This window comes from Salmo salar, chromosome 16, assembly GCF_965601325.2.
Source record: "Salmo salar chromosome 16, fSalSal1, whole genome shotgun sequence".
Classification (NCBI taxonomy): domain Eukaryota; kingdom Metazoa; phylum Chordata; class Actinopteri; order Salmoniformes; family Salmonidae; genus Salmo; species Salmo salar.
Genome location: NC_138306.1, coordinates 67,087,017 through 67,105,902, shown reverse-complemented (window position 1 = coordinate 67,105,902; position 18,886 = coordinate 67,087,017). Strand labels below are relative to the sequence as shown.

Below are 18,886 nucleotides of genomic sequence, written 5' to 3'. Positions count from 1 at the left end.
CATCTCCACAGAGGAACTCTGGAGCTCTGTCAGACTGACCACCGGGTTCTTGGTCACCTCCCTGTCCAAGGCCCTTCTCCCCCGATTGCTGTGTGGCCAGGCGGCCAGCTCTAGGAAGAGTCTTGGTGGTTCCAAACTTCTTCCATTTAAGAATGACGGAGCCACTGTCTTCTTGGGGACCACCAATGCTACAGAAATATTTTGGTATCCTTCCCCAGGTCTGTGCCTCGACACAATCCTATCTCGGAGCTCTACGGACAATTCCTTCGACCTCATGGCTTGGTTTTTGCTCAGACATGCATTGTCAACCGTGGGACCTTATATAGACAGGTGTATGCCTTTCCAAATCATGTCCAATCAATTGAATTTACCACAGGTGGATTCCAATCAAGTTGTAGAAACAGCTCAAGGATGATCAATGGAAACAGGATGCACCTGAGGTCAATTTCAAGTCTCATAGCAAAGTGTCATTATACTTATGTAAATAAGGTATTTCTGTTTTTATTTTCACTTTGTCATTATTTGGTATTGTGTGTAGATTGATGAGTGAAAACATGTATTTAATCCATAAGGCTGCAACATAACAAAATTTGAAAAAAGTCAAGGGGTCTGAATACTTTTCAAATGCACTGTTAATAGAATTTATTGTACATTTTGTTATGTACATTTTACTGCTTGCTTTTGGAAAAGATATCATGTCTCACAGTTAAATTAAAAAACACAAAATGTTACTAGAGGAAATGTACTCTTCCTTTAAGGTTAATCTTAGAGTATATATTATACATACATTACCAGTTAAAAGGGTTTTTCTTTATTTTTACTATTTTCTACATTGTAGAATAATAGTGAAGACATCAAAACTATGAAATAACACATATGGAATCATGTAGTAACCAAAAAAGTGTTAAACATATTTTAGATTTTAGATTCTTCAACAAAGTAGCCACCCTGTGCCTTGATGACAGCTTTGCACACTCTTGGCATTCTCTCAACCAGCTTCAAGAGGAACGCTTTTCCAGCAGTCTTGAAGTTATTCCCAGATATGCTGAGCACTTGTTGGCTGCTTTTCCTTCACTCTGCGGTCCAACTCATCCCAAACCATCTCAATTGGGTTGAGGTTGGGGGATAGTGGAGGCCAGGTCATTTGATGCAGCACTCCATAACTCTCCTTGGTTAAATAGCCCTTACACAGCCTGCAGGTGTGTTTTGGGTCATTGTCCTGTTGAAAAACAAATGATAGTCCCATTAAGCGCAAACCAGATGGGATGGCGTATCGCTGCAGAATGCTGTGGTAGCCATGCTGGTTAAGTGTGCCTTGAATTCTAAATAAATCACTAACAGTGTCACCAGCAAAGCACCCCCACACCATCACACATCCTCCTCCATGCTTCATGGTGGGAACCACACATGTGGAGATCATCCATTCACCTACTCTGCATCTCACAAAGACACGGCGGTTGGAACCAAAAATCTCAAAGTTGGACTCATCAGACCAAAGGACAGATTTTCACCGGTCTAATGTCCATTGCTCGTGTTTCTTGGGCCAAGCAAGTCTCTTCTTCTTATTGGTGTCCTTTAGTAGTGGTTTCTTTGCAGCAATTTGACTATGAAGGCCTGATTCATGCAGTCTCCTCTGAACAGTTGATGTTGAAATGTGTCTGTTACTTGAACTCTGTGAAGCATTTATTTGGGCTGCAATTTCCAAGGCTGGTAACTCTAATGAACTTATCCTCTGCAGCAGAGGTAACTCTGGGTCTTCCTTTCCTGTGACGGTCCTCATGAGAGCCAGTTTCATCATAGCGCTTGATGTTTTTTCATGCCTGCACTTGAAGAAACGTTCAAAGTTCTTGAAATCTTCCGCACTGACTGACCTTCATGTCTTAAAGTAATGATTTTACATTTTTACATTTTTTTACATTTTAGTCATTTAGCAGACGCTCTTATCCAGAGCGACTTACAGTAGTGAATGCATACATTTCATTTTTTTCATTTCATCCATTTTTTTCGTACTTGGCCCCCCGTGGGAATCGAACCCACAACCCTGGCGTTGCAAACACCATGCTCTACCAACTGAGCTACGGGGAAGGCTAATGATGGACTGTCGTTTCTATTTGCGTATTTGCGTATTTGCGTATTTGAGCTGTTCTTGGTCTTTTACCAAATAAGGCTATCTTCTGAATACCACCCCTACCTTGTCACAACACAACTGATTGGCTCAAACACATTAAGAAGGAGAAAGAAACTCCACAAATTAATGAGTAGGTGTGTCCAAACTTTTGACTGGTACTGTACATATTCAGCATTTGGACTAATCCTGTCCATGCCAACTGACAATATAGGTCTGGGCAGTCTTCAGTGACTTTAATATCTGTCTCATTATCCCTCGGTTTCAACTACCTCAGAGTTTCCCATACTGAAATAAAATCAGTTAAATTGCGCTTGGTTCATAGAGCCGCTAGATGCAGTTCCTGAGAAGTTCCTGTTTCTTCCTACAAATGTGTCTCTATCTTTTAAACCGTTTAAGCTAGAAAATATTATGACACCATCACTGGAAGATAAGACTCTCAGGAACAGTCTCTCAGTCTTCTGTTTCCCTCTACAAGCCGTACACAGGACTAAATCAGACAACAGGGAAAAGAAAGATGTATTCTTTCCTACACAGAAGATCATACAAAAGTATGATCTGATGATCTTCTGAACTTTCCAATACCTTTCTGATGCATTTCAGTCACTTCCTTCAGATTGAAATATTGTCAAAAGTACTATCAGACTGATTTGTAATGAACTGTCATAGCCCAGATAAAAAAAAAGTAAACATTAGCTGTTGATTACATAACTTGGTGGGGTCGCAAACACTTTTTGATATGAAAATGGGGTCGTGGGAACAAAAACGTTGGGGAACCCCTGAACTAGCTCTTCCGGAAAATGCTGCAAGTTCACGCACTATACAGTACATTAGACTATGTTGTTAATTTGAGAATACACAGGAAGTCCTCCAGAAATATAACACCTCAATTATATTTCCCCAGACAGCCATGAAAAAACTTTTCATGTTAAAAATACAGTATCGACGCTACGGTGTATAAGATTGAAACCCACTGATGGAATGGACTATCGGATGTGTGAAAATAGTGTAACCAAAACAAATGTGCATGACAGTGATAGCAACTGCAGGAAGCAACGGGCCGAGCGATATACCCTTGCCGTCGGGAGGAAACTACCGTTCATGGAGCTAATCTCAGATACTATATCAACCCGCAAACAGACGGAGCGAAAAGTCAGGGAGAGAGGGAGGAGAAGAGGAGAAAGGAGAGAGAGTAAATCAATATAATAATTGTAAAACAGAGGAACAGCCTTGAGCTAATTTAACTCTACTGTTCAATTTTACACTGGGCATTTCTCCAGCCAATCAACCCTACAGTCACAGAGCATTAAGGAAGCTGTTGCGTATATTCGTTTGCTGAGGAAATCATATAATTAAATAGTGATTGAATCTACAGTTTATACCTCAGTCAATACAAGCTGCATTGTATCGGGCATACTGTCGTTTTTCCAATACTCATCTCCACAATCTATCTTGACCAAAGCCAAGAAATGTGGAAAAATAGTTGTCTGTTCTCTCTATTCCTCCCTGTGGGATTAAATAGGGTGTTAGATTTGTATTCTGTCCCCCCCCCCCCCCCCCCCCCCCCCATGGTCTGTGGTGTGGCGATAACAACATAGCACTTCTGTAGAGGGAAGAGTAGCCAACAGAATGAGATGCAATAACTTCATAGGAACGCTGAGGGGAAAAAAACAATTGCATTGGCGGGTTACAGAAACTCTCAGTGTTGTCCACACAGCTCTTCTTCAGAAGAGAGGGGAGAGACCCTTGAAGGACAATTGTAAATAGGCCCGAAAAGAAGCAGGGATTTCTAATGCACATTTTCAGAGTTTCAGAGTGGATATATCCAACTAGGACCACAGCAGCACCTACTGCTCAAACATACCATTTCAAAACACTACTGGAGTAATCTCGACACACTTTATTTATTTTGGGGGGAAATAAATGACTGAGCGTTTCAAATAGAAACAATAATATTTTGATATAAATACTTCACATAGACCGGGACAGTATAATTGGTGTCCCCTCTCTCAAAAGCAACCAAATGCAAAGTCCTCCTGCAGATGAGAGAAAATGGAGGGAATTGAATGGAGATGATCTGTGATTGCCGCAGAAGCATTTATTTGGTGCCGTTGCCTTGAAGCGGTTGCATTTGATAAGCATTCCCACAGAAAAGCAGCCTGCTAAATCTATCCAATCAGGCCAGCCACTACAGACGGAGTGATTGAGGAATACAGACTCCATATCACTTCAGTAATGACACTTTCAAGAAGAAGCGGGTGCAGACACAACTAGATATAGAACACATAAAAATGTCCAACTGAAAAGTTTTTTGCTTTTTTACAACTTTTCTCATTCAATGACCATGAGAAAAGACAATACTGTTTGGGAGCAAACGGCACGTTTGTTGTTGTAGTCAACCTGAAAGCAGAGTAGATAATAGAAACCATTCATTTAGACAGCGCTTCTGCAACTGACAACTTATTGAGTCAAATCAAATCAAAGTTTATTTGTCACGTGCGCCAAATACAACAGGTGTAGACCTTACAGTGAAATGCTTACTTACAGGCCCTAACCAACAGTGCAATTTTTAAGTTAAAAATAGGTATTAGGTGAACAACAATAAAAGAGATAACAGAGAGTAGCAGCAGTGTAAAAAGAGGGGTTGTTGGGGGGGGAACACAATGCAAATAGTCCGGGTAGCCATTTGATTACCTGTTCAGGAGTCTTATGACTTGGGGGTAAAAACTTTTGAGAAGCCTTTTGGTCCTAGACTTGGCGCTCCGGTACCGCTTGCCATGCGGTAGTAGAGAGAACAATCTATGACTGGGTTAGCTGGGGTCTTTGACAATTTTTAGGGCCTTCCCTTGACACCGCCTGGTGTAGAGGTCCTGGATGGCAGGCAGCTTAGCCCCAGTGATGTACTGGGCCGTACGCACTACCCTCTGTAGTGCCTTGCGGTCGGAGGCCAAGCAGTTTCCGTACCAGGCAGTGATGTAACCAGTCAGGATGCTCTCGATGTTGCAGCTGTAGAACCTTTTGAGGATCTGAGGACCCATGCCAAATCTTTTTAGTTTCCTCAGGGGGAATAGGCTTTGTCGTGCCCTCTTCACGACTGTCTTGGTGTGTTTGAACCATTCTAGTTTGTTGGTGATGTGGACACCAAGGAACTTGAAGCTCTCAACCTGCTCCACTACAGCCGCGTCAATGAGAATGGGGGCGTGCTCGGTCCTCCTTTTCCTGTAGTCCACAATCATCATATGTTGAGGGATAGGTTGTTATTCTGGCACCACCCGGCCAAGTCTCTGACCTCCTCCCTATAGGCTGTCTCGCTGTTTTCGGTGATCAGGCCTACCACTGTTGTGTCGTCTGCAAACTTAATGATGGTGTTGGAGTCGTGGCTGGCCACGCAGTCGTGGGTGAACAGTGAGTACAGGAGGGGACTGAGCACACACCCCTGAGGGGATCCAGTGTTGAGGATCAGCGTGGCAGATGTGTTGCTACCTACCCTCACTACCTGGGGGTGGCCCGTCAGGAAGTCCAGGATCCAGTTGCAGAGGGAGGCGTTTAGTCCCAGGATCCTTAGCTTAGTGATGAGCTTTGAGGGTACTATGGTGTTGAACGCTGAGCTGTAGTCAATGAAGGGAAGTGAGTCTAAGCTATTAAATGAACTCGCTCACATTTCTTCCTATACCCCTTTTGCCTACCCCTTCCTGCCTGCCTGTCAGAGAGCCATCACTTCCCTAGACCCCCCCCCCCCCCCCCCCCGGCGTCTTAAGCAGTAGCGCTCACCGTGAGACAGCAGTGCTCGCCTTCCAGGACGATAAGGGACGCGACGCTGCTGTTATTCACGTTAGGTTAATCACCAAACTGCCACTCTACATGTCATCCACTGGGCAGGAAATGTATGAATGAATGAATTACCAGATAATTATCATCGCTGCTTTCTGGGCTGAAACAAACGTTGACGGGATGGTTTTTACTGTGACACTCTTAGCTAGGGATTAGGGACCTTGCTTTCCTGGCTGTGAGGGGAGGTGACTGAACGGTCACTTCCTGGAGAGTGGCCTTGTGGGTAATCGCTGGCATTTCCATGACAGGGGTCTGAGGTTAAGGGAGAGGAAGTGTCATATTTGCATCACTGAAGATTAATGAAGGTCTGGGTTAAGTTACAGTCTTATTCATTACTTTGTATAAATGTCATCATTGTTTGGTTTGCTCTCACTTTCAAGTGGACAAATGCTGAATGCAGCACCAGGTCTATGATGGTTCATATTACCTTGGCCCTGCATGAACAGATCAGTTTAGCTGAGTGATGAAGCATGTGTCAGCGCCAAAATGAGCTCTCACTGAACCAAGGTGTCTGTAGCTAGTGATATCTAACCTTGCTATAATGGTATCATCCATCCAGACCCCGTACAGCCACCCAGCTGCACCACGTCCTATTCCACTAACATGGTGCTGGAGGGAACTGCGTGGCTGTTGGCTCAACATGTGTCAGAGTCATAATGGCCAGGCACAGGGAGCCAGATGGGTATTAAAGAAAGGGCAGCGGCCATGGCTGCCATAGCCTCCATAATAGGTTTCATTAGGAATATAGTAGCTCTTTGTCAGCACCATGGACAGCGCTAGTGCTGCACAGCTCTCAGCACAGCAGGCCACTGAATTGGCCAGAACCATAGCAATAAGCATATGGTGTGGTAATGTGCCCATTGCTATATTTCTCCAAGGCCACATACATAGCTGTAGACTGCTAGGGGCCATAGATGAGCTAATATTCCATGTAAGGGAACAACAACAACCAGAATCAGCAGGATATGAATGCTGCTCTTAGCGCTAGGAGCTGGTGAACAGGGCTGAGAAGAGGGTCTTTACCTTCCTTTCTTTGACACATATGGTATTGCACAGTGCTACATACAGGGTGCTTTTGTTAACCATATGCCTCCTTTATTCTTTATGGCAGTTAGCTTTCCCAGGGGGGTTTCTAAGAGCCTGGTTTTAGACAGTCTTAGTAGGACGACACACAAGAATTAAACACTCAACAGTGAATGGTGCACATCATAGTAAGTAAATCACATAAGTGAACCAAGTCGAACAAAGAAAGCCTTGTTGTTAAGCTGCTTTGGTTGTATGAAGACCAGAGCTGGCTTTTGTGTTAACCAAACCAGCCTCTCTCTCAGCCTGAACAGTGTAATCTCGTCTCTCTGCGTGACAAGAAGTGGCCTTGTACCCCCCGCCGCCACTCAACTCCTTCCTCCCGAACATTAGCACTGACAATGTTATCAGGCCGCCGAGCCCTTAGCGCCTCGCTGGAAATGCTGGCTGCTTGCTTTGTGTGTGCTGGATTGACGGAGACCAAGGCTTAGGCTGTCATTCGCTCACCAAGATAATGGGCGACAGAAATTAGCTGGGGCGGAATGAGAAAATGTAAACAAATGTAGTTATCTGTGAGAGAGTTTGTGTACACACGTTTGAAGAAAAGGGAAGTAGGGAGACAGACTTCAAGGATTTGGAGTGGCATTCTGTTCACTGTCAAAGCTCACAGATATCAACACTGGATTGTATCCACAGCCTGTATAGCTTCTGTTAGCCATTCATGTTAAAAGGTTTCACATTAAAAACATGATTGAAGTTTTCTTGTAAGAACTTTAGCTAGCATTCAGTTGAAGTCCGAAGTTTACATACACCTTAGCCAAATACATTTAAACTCAGTTTTTCACAATTCCTGACATTTAATCCAAGTAAAAATTCCCTGTCTTGGGTCAGTTAGGATCACCACTTTATTTTAAGAATGTGAAATGTCAGAATAATAGTAGAGAGAATGATTTATTTCAGCTTTTATTTCTTTCATCACATTCCCAGAGGGTCAGAAGTTTACGTACACTCAATTAGTATTTGGTAGCATTGCCTTTAAATTGTTTATCATGGGTCAAACGTTTCGGGTAGCCTTCCACAAGCTTCCCACAATAAATTGGATGAATTTTGTCCCATTTCTCCTGACAGATTTGGTGTGCCTGAGTCAGGTTTATAGGCCTCCTTGCTCACACACGCTTTTTCAGTTCTGCCCACAAATTTTCAGGGCTTTGTGACGGCCACTCCAATGTGTTGTCCTTAAGCCATTTTGCCACAACTTTGGAAGTATGCTTGGGGTCATTGTCCATTTGGAAGACCCATTTGCGACCAAGCTTTAACTTCCTGACTGATGTCTTGAGATGTTGCTTCAATATATCCACATAATTTTCCTCCCTCATGATGCCATCTATTTTGTGAAGTGCACCAGTCCCTCCTGCAGCAAAGCACCCCCACAACATGATGCTGTCACCCCCGTGCTTCACGGTTGGGATGGTGTTCTTAAGCTTGCAAGCCTCCCCCTTTTTCCTCCAAACATAACGATGGTCATTATGGCAAAACAGTTATATTTCTGTTTCATCAGACCAGTGGACATTTCTCCAAAAAGTATGAACTTTGTCCCTGTGTGCAGTTGCAAACCATAGCCTGGCTTTTTTTAATGGCGGTTTTGGAGCAGTGGCTTCTTCCTTGCTGAGCGGCCTTTCAGGTTATGTCGATATTGGACTCGTTTTACTGTGGATATAGATACTTTTGTACCTGTTTCCTCTAGCATCTTCACAAGGTCCTTTGCTGTTGTTCTGGGATTGATTTACACTTTTCGAATCAAAGTACGTTCATCTCTAGGAGACAGAACGCGTCTCCTTCCTGAGCGGTATGACGGCTGCGTGGGCCCATGGTGTTTATACTTGCGTACTATTGTTTGTACAGATGAGCGTGGTACCTTCAGGTGTTTGGAAATTGCTCCCAAGGATGAACCAGACAATGTTTTTCTGAGGTCTTGGCTGATTTATTTTGATTTTCAAATTATGTCAAGCAAAGAGGCACTGAGTTTGAAGGTAGCCCTTGAAATACATCCACAGGTACACCTCCAATTGACTCAAATGATGTCAATTAGCCTATCAGAAGCTTCTAAAGCCATGACATCATTTTCTGGAATTTTCCAAGCTGTTTAAAGCACAGTGTAAACTTCTGACCCACTGGAATTGTGATACAGTGAATTATAAGTGAAATAATCTGTCTGTAAACAATTGTTGGAAAAATTACTTGTGTCATGCACAAAGTAGATGTCCTAACCGACTTGCCAAAACTATACTTTGTGAACAAGAAATTTGTGGAGTGGTTTAAAAAGGAGTTTTAATGACCCCAACCTAAGTGTATGTAAACGTCCGACTTCAACTGTATGTTTACAAGGATATGTAGCATCAACACATTTGAGCTTAATGCTATTCACAGTCACTATCCCCAAGTTATAAATGTTGGGAGTCTTAGGACTATGAATATCAACCCGCGATATTAGCAAATCAATGCGAGCACACTATTTCATCCTAAAGACCAACATGTCAAAGCCATAAAGGATTGCTACAGCCATATTTACATTGCTGATCCACCATCAAATATGTGGTTCTACAGTAGCGAATCTATAGCAGCATATGCTATCTGTGTGGTGTAAACATGCGTTTAATAGGAAACCCAGGAGAGTCTGGAGCTGTATGTCCGATACATAGATCTGTCTGGAGCCTGTCATTCACGTCCTATGGAGAAACAGACAGTATCTCACACAGCCTGGACCACAAGAGACCAACACCTAGTTACCTATGTCTGCCGATGTTGTTCACCTTCAAAGAATACACTCCCGTCTCAGACATACGTAGACAATTCACGCACCACTGCACACAGACACACAGGCGTAACATATCTTACAAATCTTGTTATGTACTCATAGTATACTGTACACACAAGCAGGCTTGCACGTGAGCGCACACACACATGCTGTGAAATGCCAGGACCATATTAAAGTGTGTTGAAGTAGCATAGAACTAGACAATATGAGCAACATACCTTCTGTCATTGCTTTGCTGATAGCACCTATGAAAATAAGAGAAAATAAGAATATTATTATTATGATGGAAATATAAAAATGATATTTCATAAAATCTGAGGTATTTTCCCCTGATAAGATAGGATAATCCCATTCCATGCTTTCTGGTGATGAAAAAGAACAATTTGAATTTTTGGGAGTCGAAAATGTGGAAATATGAAATGTAATGTTATGATATACTAACACGAAGTTCACCACAATATGTATTTAACCACCTGGTACCCTGCTCTCAATCAGCAGTCAACCATCATCAACTCTTGTCAAGAGCTGGTAATAGACTCCATAAACCACTGACTCAAATCCAATCAGAGAGGAAAACAATGTTAAACTCATGATGATGATGATGGGAGACGCTGTGAGGAAGACACCAGCCAGAGGTGTCAGAGCTAACCAGACAACTCATGAGGAGACACCGATGAATGGAAAGTTGGGGAAAGTTCTGGTTCTAGAAGTGGAATAGTACCACAGCTGGAGGGGGAATTCTGAAACCAACTGTCAGAGCCACCCCTCGGTGGCCTAATGCAGATGGATCGATCCACTGGGTTTGGGCGGACTGGGGAGAAATAAGGTGTCGGTCCCGGCACAAAAAGCTTCCTTGAACATTGCCGGCAGCAGCGGCAGCATATATTTCTCTCTCACACCCTCCATTTTCTCTCCGTGAAATATCATTTTAGACACGCTGGATAGGACCCTCGACCAGGCACCGTCAAGCCACAGGCGTGACTTATCGATGTGCCATGGTGAGGTGATGAGATGAGATGGTGGAAGGGAGACAGAGGCAAGTGAGAGCTGAAAGGAACAGACAGAGGAAGCAGACTCAGTTTTTTTTTAAATGTAACCTTTATTTAGCCAGGCAAGTCAGTCAAGAACAAATTCTTATTTACAATGACGGCCTACACCGGCCAAACCCTAACTCGGACGATGCTGGGCCAATTCTGCGCTGCCATTTTGGACTCCCAATCACGGCCGGTTGTGATACAGCCTGGAATCGAACCAGGGACTGTAGTGACGCCTCTAGCACTAGAGATGCAGTGCCTTAGACCGCTGCACCACTCGGGAGCTGTCTGTACCTCACTACTTTTTATTTGCCTTCCTATAACAGGTTGAGAGAGACAATCCAAACATAAGATGTATCAAACTGGAAAACCAAACCTCCAACCAAATCATCATAGTTCCTACTGTACATCGTACCTCATTGGTTATAAAATTAATCACAATCAACTACCAGATTGAGAGGGAACTGAGCAGTAGGCTAGTTCATAGCTTTTCCTTTTATTTTCTTCACCAGCAATAGTGTACAAACTGAGGGAACTTATTGAAGATGTAACAATGACATGTTAATAAAATCCCACAATTGTTGACCTTATAATGCAATCGGGTAAATCAACCTTATTGGTTGACCTTTTTCAGTTTGTCAGTTACAAATGTTGTGGCTATTAAACTGAAAGTTCCAAGGGGGGAAAAATCATTTTGCAGTAGTCGATGGAAATGTGACAATTGGGGCGAAATCCCATGAAAATCTAAATTAAGAAAGTATACCTATCTAAACCTTGAAATGGGCTGAAACTGAACTGCAATAAATCAAAAATCATTACAGTATATAGCAATCTGTCTGATATACAGTACCAGTCAAAATTTTGGACACACCTACTCATTCAAGGGTTTTTCTTTATTTTTACTATTTTCTACATTGTAGAATAATAGTGAAGACATCAAAACTATGAAATAACACATATGGAATCATGTAGTAGCCAAAAAAGTGTTAAACAAATCAAAATATATGTTATATTTTAGATTCTTCAAAGTAGCCACCCTATGCCTTGATGACAACTTTGTACACTCTTGGCATTCTCTCAACCAGCTTCATGAGGTAGTCACCTGGAATACATTTTAGATTTTTTTTCCCCCCAACCTTCTTAGTAAGGGTGAGTCCTGTCCATTTTACTGTAAATGGTAAACCTAGCTAATATAGATCTGTGCTCCCATTGCTGCACAGCTAATAAAATCTCCCCTGGTCTTCAAGGACATTAAGTGGCTGCAGTCCCTTTACCATTTTCCCCATAGGAACCAATGAAATCTTTATGATGGCGCAGGGGACAACAGGGATGCTGTATATATTCTACACGCTAATCAGTGTCACTTAACGGGCTAGGGTTGGGGCGTCAGCCCCCCCTGTGGGTCTTCTCCAATGGGAGAGACGTCTCCAGATCTATGCTGATGACAGCCTGGCATTCATACGCGGTATTCAGTCACCTCTCTCTCTTAACTCACAAACACACATTATGCCATCACCTCTCACCTTCACTCTAAGAGCTAGGCAGAGCAGAGGGGTCTGTCACTGTCATGCTCAAGGGTAAACAAGGGTAAACAAGGGTTAACCTTATAGGCTTATATCTCTCAGCCTCTGGTCTGCAGGTCTGATGACGACAAAGGCAGAACACACAATCATAATCACAAGGTGATATTATTTGATCTTTCTGGGAGTACCAGGTCAGACTGGAAGCCAATATTCCTGTTCAATTCTTCTAGCCGCCCCGAGTCCTGAAACCTTGATGCAACCCACCGAAGCAGCCCCTCGTCCTTCCTATCCAGCTGGCTGACTGCCAGTTGGATCAAATCCATTTAACGCCATCACAGGTTGCCCTGTGGTCCCTGGCCTCAGTGCTGAAAATTGCTACTGTGTAAATGCCCTGCATGTGACGGTCCAACTGTGACACATGTAGCCAGCTACCTTCCTAGACTCAGGCAGGTGATTTTGTACTCTCTCCCACACCGTACATTGAGGAGGCACACCATTTTTTTCAGGTGCTCAGCAGGTAGGTATACGACAGATGAGAGATGCCAGGTTCCTAGCTCTGCCTAGCTCTGCCACTCTCTTCCCATCCCCAGCCATTCTCTCCGCACCACTACCCCCATAGCTCACAACAGATGACTATCGCTGTCTTCCCCCGCTGCCGCTGCCATCAAGGCCGGGCTAGGTGCTCCTCTATCTCTGGGAGAGAAGGGAGGGAATGGAGAGAAGGGAAGGGTAAGATGTTGAATTTCACACCTCACGGCTCCTGGATTAACCAGGTCTGGAGGTAATGTTGACAGACAGGCCGACTACCCAGGAGAGGGGTGAGGTGGGGGATGGAGAGGGAGAGGGAGAGGTGGCCCCTGTTTGAGAGGGTCAGCTGCATGTAACATTATAGTTAGTGGTGTAGTGGAGGTTATATGCAGGTATACGGTGTATACCCATTTATTTTTCAGTGGGCATTGCATATGCTCAATTCTTAAGCCCCATGATGCATATCATGGTAGTGTAGTGGAGGTATATGCCGTATCAATTAATAAGGCTGATAGATCAGATCAGAATGTTTAGCTTAAAATGTTGCTAAACTTATTTCTTCACATTTTCAGCGCAGCAATGTGCACATGGCAGTAGGCTAAGCACAAATGTTCTAAAATACAATTTGCAGAAAACACATGTTCTAAAATGCAAGTGGTTCCATAGACATAAATATCCATTCAAAATGTAGAAAGAGGGGAGATCTAAAGATGCAACAACTATCATGGGTTGCTAATATGACTAGGATAATGCCTTCTAGACAGTGAAAGAAAGTTTAAAGAAAACCAATAGAACAGGAGAATGCAAATGAGGAAGTCTTTATAAAATAATTGCTTCCGCATTTCTATGGTGGGATTCACGCTATAGGCTACTTTGACGCAAGGTGAGATGTCTTTATAAAATAATATGAAGTAAAACGTCCAGGTTTCAAACAATTAAAGAACAGGCAAAATAGCGACGCTAATGATAGGCCTAACCGTCTTCTGGTAGATGAAAATGCTTTCCCAAAAACCTTCTCAATTAAATGTTACCTACAAAGTAGCCTATGCTTACCTTGCAGAATGATATCATGATTATTTGCATTAATCCAGTGGCCATTTGTTTTGCAAACTCGATCTCATGTGCAACAGTGTGTCCGCTAACCAAACAGTGCAAGGTGCCTGCACACTTCAATTAAAGGGTAACTACACAAAAAAATCTACATTTCATAGATTTTTCCCAGACCTCAAAGGTGGTCTCCTGATGTGGTTTAAGCATCGTTGTGGACTTTGAACATCCGATTATGTTGTTTTTCTGTAAAAAAAAGTGAAACCTGTGTATTTTGGACTCAGTTGACAGCCTCATGTATCTGTTTCAATAGCAGACCTACTATTAGCCTACTTGCACAGTACAGCTTGGGTTGGCCTGACTGTTAGAGACCAATACGGGATTTATCAATTTAGGTCATTTAGTGCATGTCACTGTTTCCTTCGCTGGGTGGGACAATCTATTTTCTGTGTGCAAAATTGGATTATACCCACTTCTCCAGGTGCCACTGATTATAGTGACGGTGGTACCAAAGCCAAAGCTACAACACAACCTGGGTTCATTAAATCATATGCCTAGAACAACCTAGAACGGAACGCAGCCATCCAAGGGTTCACTGGAGACCGGGAATATCTGGATACAGCAGAGCCACGTAATCAAGTATCACTATCAACCCCACCTATCAGAGAAGATGATACTGTTATGTCTGACAGACAGACTGACTGACAGAGATTCATGACGTACGGCTCAGGCAGACTAGACAGACACATCCTTTAGCATCACAGGGCGGCTAGGTACGTCTCACAGAGCAGCCGTGTGCGCCGTCCACCCACTTACCTTGTCCGGAATTCACTTTCCTCCCCAGTAGATTAAACTCACACTTCACCTCACCTCGCAGCGCACCAGTTAGCATAAAGGTACAGTGGAAATTATGGTACGTATAGCTTCCCAGTGTGCAGGGTGTAAACAGTGGAAAAAATCTTAAGTCATATTTTTGAACTATTTACCTTGTTTTTACAATGGGTGACAGCTAAATGTATGTATTTTATACATGGGACAGAATGAGACAAGAGTAATTGCTGCATTGCCTTTTGAGAGTCTCAAGAAGACAGGGCATCTGCATTCAAAAATTATGTGAGGGTTGTGCCGAGTCAGCTTCAGAGTTATTTAGCCACTGAAATATTAGCAGCCATTGACAATCATGTCTAAACCCAACGAAGCGAGAATATTACAAAAATGACTTCAGCATGCAGCACAGCACATTACAGATAATGCTCTGAGAGACAACAATATCTTCAGTCCCAAATATACTTACTAAACGTTCCACTACAATAGATTTGATTTACTCATTCAGTCACGGGAGGCTGCTTTATGCCAGAATATTAAACGTGTCTAATAATTAAAAGGTTCTGCTGAACTTCCCTTTAATTAATTCATATGATTAATCTGCCAAGGTGGCAGCTCATTGTTTACCTCTTGACAGACTATTATAGCAACAAAGCAATAACCCCGACTGGCGTCCTTCCTCGTAATGCATCAACAGATAGATTATTATGTAGCTCTGAGGAGTCAGACCAAGCACTTCCAAGAAATCATCGGAAGACTGGGTAAAACTAGATTCCTCGAGTTTCTTATAAAGTTAGACATTGTCTATAGCGCTCGCCAGCTTGTAGCCCTGAGCAAGGGCAGTTAACCCACTGTTCCACGGGCTCCGAAGACGTGGGCGTCGATTATGGCAGCCCCCCCCCTCACCTCTCTGATTCAGAGGGGTTGGGTTAAATGCAGAAGACACATTTCAGTTGAAGGCATTCAATTGTACAGCTGACTAGGTCTCCCCCTTTCCCTTTCCTAAAAAACGGGAACGAGTTACCTCTGGTTCGTTCAGCCATTCCTATGGGGAAAATGAATGGAGAAAGAATGGGGTTTTGGCATAAACGCCAAAAATAAGGTCTGAGATTAACACAGCCTTAGGAGATCTAATACGTTTTGTTCTATGAGATAATATCTGTCAGTTAACATTGCCTTTATGAATTATGAAGCCTTTACGTTCTTTACGTGCTTTTTAAAAATAACATAAATGCTTAAAAAAATCACAAAAGGTAACATTAGCTGGTGAAGATTATCTCATAGAACAAAACATATAAGATATCCTCAGCCTGTGTTTACCATAGACCTTATTTTTAGCATTTATCCCCAAAAACCCCCCCAAAAACACTCATTTCCCCATAGGCTTTGACCAACGAGGCATGGGGAAGAGACGCTATTACTATTTCTCTCTATACCTTCCAGACTCTATATAGGGTGAACAACTGAAGAAACAATTGCACAAGAGTTCATCCACTTCAGGAATATGATTTGATTTGTGTATTTTTTTAAATCAGATCATTTTTTTAACTTAACCATCACACTCATAATCTCCTTTCATATCCACCTTTCTGTAGTAAAGCTTTGGATCTCAAAGACTGTGTATGATGGGGACACGTTACAGTACGCAAAGAGACAAAACTGCCTATCACCATGCTGTATCCACGCTCCAGAGAATTAAGCCCAGGAGTGGAAGGAGGGTTTATACTTCCCGCATGGACACCTCTCTGAATTCAAACTCCCATCTGCTCGTCTTGCAATAGACTACCGGTTCCCCCGTCGTTGCAGAAAGTTAATATGTCTGCCTATTGCCATCACCCAAAGCAAGGGGCATGGAACTGAGCCTGTATCCTGTCATAGAAAATGACAGAGTACATAACGCGTACTGTACATAGTGTGTGAAGTCTGAGTGGCACTGACAGTACGGTTCAGAGTTAAATGTACGACAACTATAGTGGTGTTTAAAGGAGAAAAACTAGATCCACAGAGAAAATGACAACAGATGTGTGGCCTGAGGCAGGGCCGGTCCTGGCCGTTCTGCCACCCTAGCATGACTGCAGCGCTTACTAGAATAGTCCAAGTAAGCAAAATGATACGTGATATAAACACAGTTCTTGATCCTTCTAACACAAATACGACAATACAAATGGATGTTTCCGTTTCTGTGGAAAATAAAGTAATACTATTCTACTACAAATACAGGTTTGCCTCAAAAACTTTTAACATGCATTTCAGGCACTCAACCACAACACTGTACATTTCTATGCCTGAAGTCTCCACCATATTGTTATCACAAACTCAATGACATATTTCCAGTATCTGAAAACTGTCTGCATCATTCTCAGAGACAACATACGCAGTAATAACGCTCACAACTCTGTAAATACCAAATACACAAGCACACAAGAGCAATCCTTGCACTATTCAATCAACCAATACGTCAATGTTACGTACAGTGACATAAAAAAATCACAGACCTACAGATACACACACAAGCCCACACGAGCACTCCCCTCCACACACACAATGCCTAACACTTCGAGCTATCCTGGAGAGGAGTACCTTTGCGCTCAGAGCGTTTCTTGCGCCTCCTCTTGAACCTCCTCCGGATCAAGCAGTAATAGGCCCCCACGGTCCCCATGGCCTGGGAGCTATCCAGAAACAGAGCCATGCCAAACAGGACTCTTCTGTTGCCCCTAAGCAGTCCTTTTGCCCCTTAGGCTGCCCTGTTGCCCCTAGGCTCTCTTTAGCCTGGAGAGTCTAGGAGGCACTGCACTTCCCCTCCCTCTCTCACTCTGCTAAGTACTGGCGCCAGGCTCAGACCCTCCCTCCTTCCCCTCACACTCAACTTTGGGAAGAGGAGGAAGGGCAAGGAATAAGTGGAGGAGGGGTAGTCAGGCTATGACAGAGGAGGAGGAGGGTGATGTCTGGCATGTTGATCCAGCATGGTAAACAGCTGTCAAATGAATATAGCAAAATATGCCTCTCTTTCTTGCTCTCTCTCTCCTGTCTGTCGTTCACACCCTCAGATGTCATGAGCTTTGCCAGCCGGTACTTTTATATGAATGCTGTAAAACGAACGAACGTCACTCCAGTGGTAGCCAATACTCGCCCTCTCCTTACGGACCCTCGTGATCTGAGGAGACACATGTCACAGTCACACACACACACACACACACACACACGTGCGCGCACACACACACGTGCGCGCACACACACACACACACACACACACACACACACACACACACACACACACACACACACACACACACACACACACACACACACACACACACTTTTCTGGCCCCATCCAATGACGATCACCTTCAGATGGCCAACAAAGACCATCTAAGAAACAGAAACATATCGATTCGTACTGATTCAAAGGATCTATATTGTCCCATTGCTGTCATGGTGTCACAGTTAGCCCAGTGTCAACATTCAGGTATTGCCTAACCCCTGTCCCCCATCCAGACCTCTCTAATCCTGGGGGTAATTATTGTCCTGACATGCACCAGTGGCTCCCTGGCTGGGTGTCTGAAGAAGCGCCACACCACTTAGCGTCCATGTCTACTATCATTCAGGCATCAGCTAAATCTGTCCGGGGTTCTTATGAAACTCTTCACCCTGATAAAGAGAGGGAGATTAGCTGTAAGTGTATATTAATTACACATACAGTAAGAAAATACATACAAAAAGACGGTATAACTTACTAGTGGACCTCTGTCTCCCTCCAGTGAACAGTGAACAGCGATCCAGATATTTTGGAACCAAAACCTGACATGGTATCACAGAGTTTTTAAACCCAGAGGCACAACATCGCGAGACTTCCGGGAACGCTTGCGAAACAGACCAAACAGACCAGGCCGGAGTTTTGGTTTTGAGAAGTCAATGAGAGAAGTGAAGAATTCTACCCTTAGTTGTTACTTTTCTCGAAATCTAAAGGCACAACCTCGATTAGAGCCAACGTCTTCCATAGTTGAACATGTTACTACTCCAACCTCGTGAAAGTGACAAACTAACACCTTTTCATTTCCGACAAAAACAACTTCATATCGAAGGAGTGCCTTTTATTTGACGGCCTGCACATGCACGGTTAGACGCGATGACGTGC

At 43.4% G+C, this 18,886-nt stretch overlaps 1 protein-coding gene across 1 annotated transcript in view; it reads right to left on the bottom strand.

Moving 5' to 3' along the window:
- Positions 1 to 17,830, bottom strand: part of LOC106574279 (double-stranded RNA-specific editase 1) — a 28,616-nt gene extending 10,786 nt beyond the window's left edge. Inside the window, exon 1 of the mRNA XM_082962833.1 lies at positions 17,332 to 17,830. Coding sequence (XP_082818959.1) covers positions 17,332 to 17,440 — 109 coding nt within the window. The 5' untranslated portion in view covers positions 17,441 to 17,830. The remainder of the gene's footprint in view (positions 1 to 17,331) is intronic.
- Between the last annotated feature and the right edge of the window lie 1,056 nt (positions 17,831 to 18,886).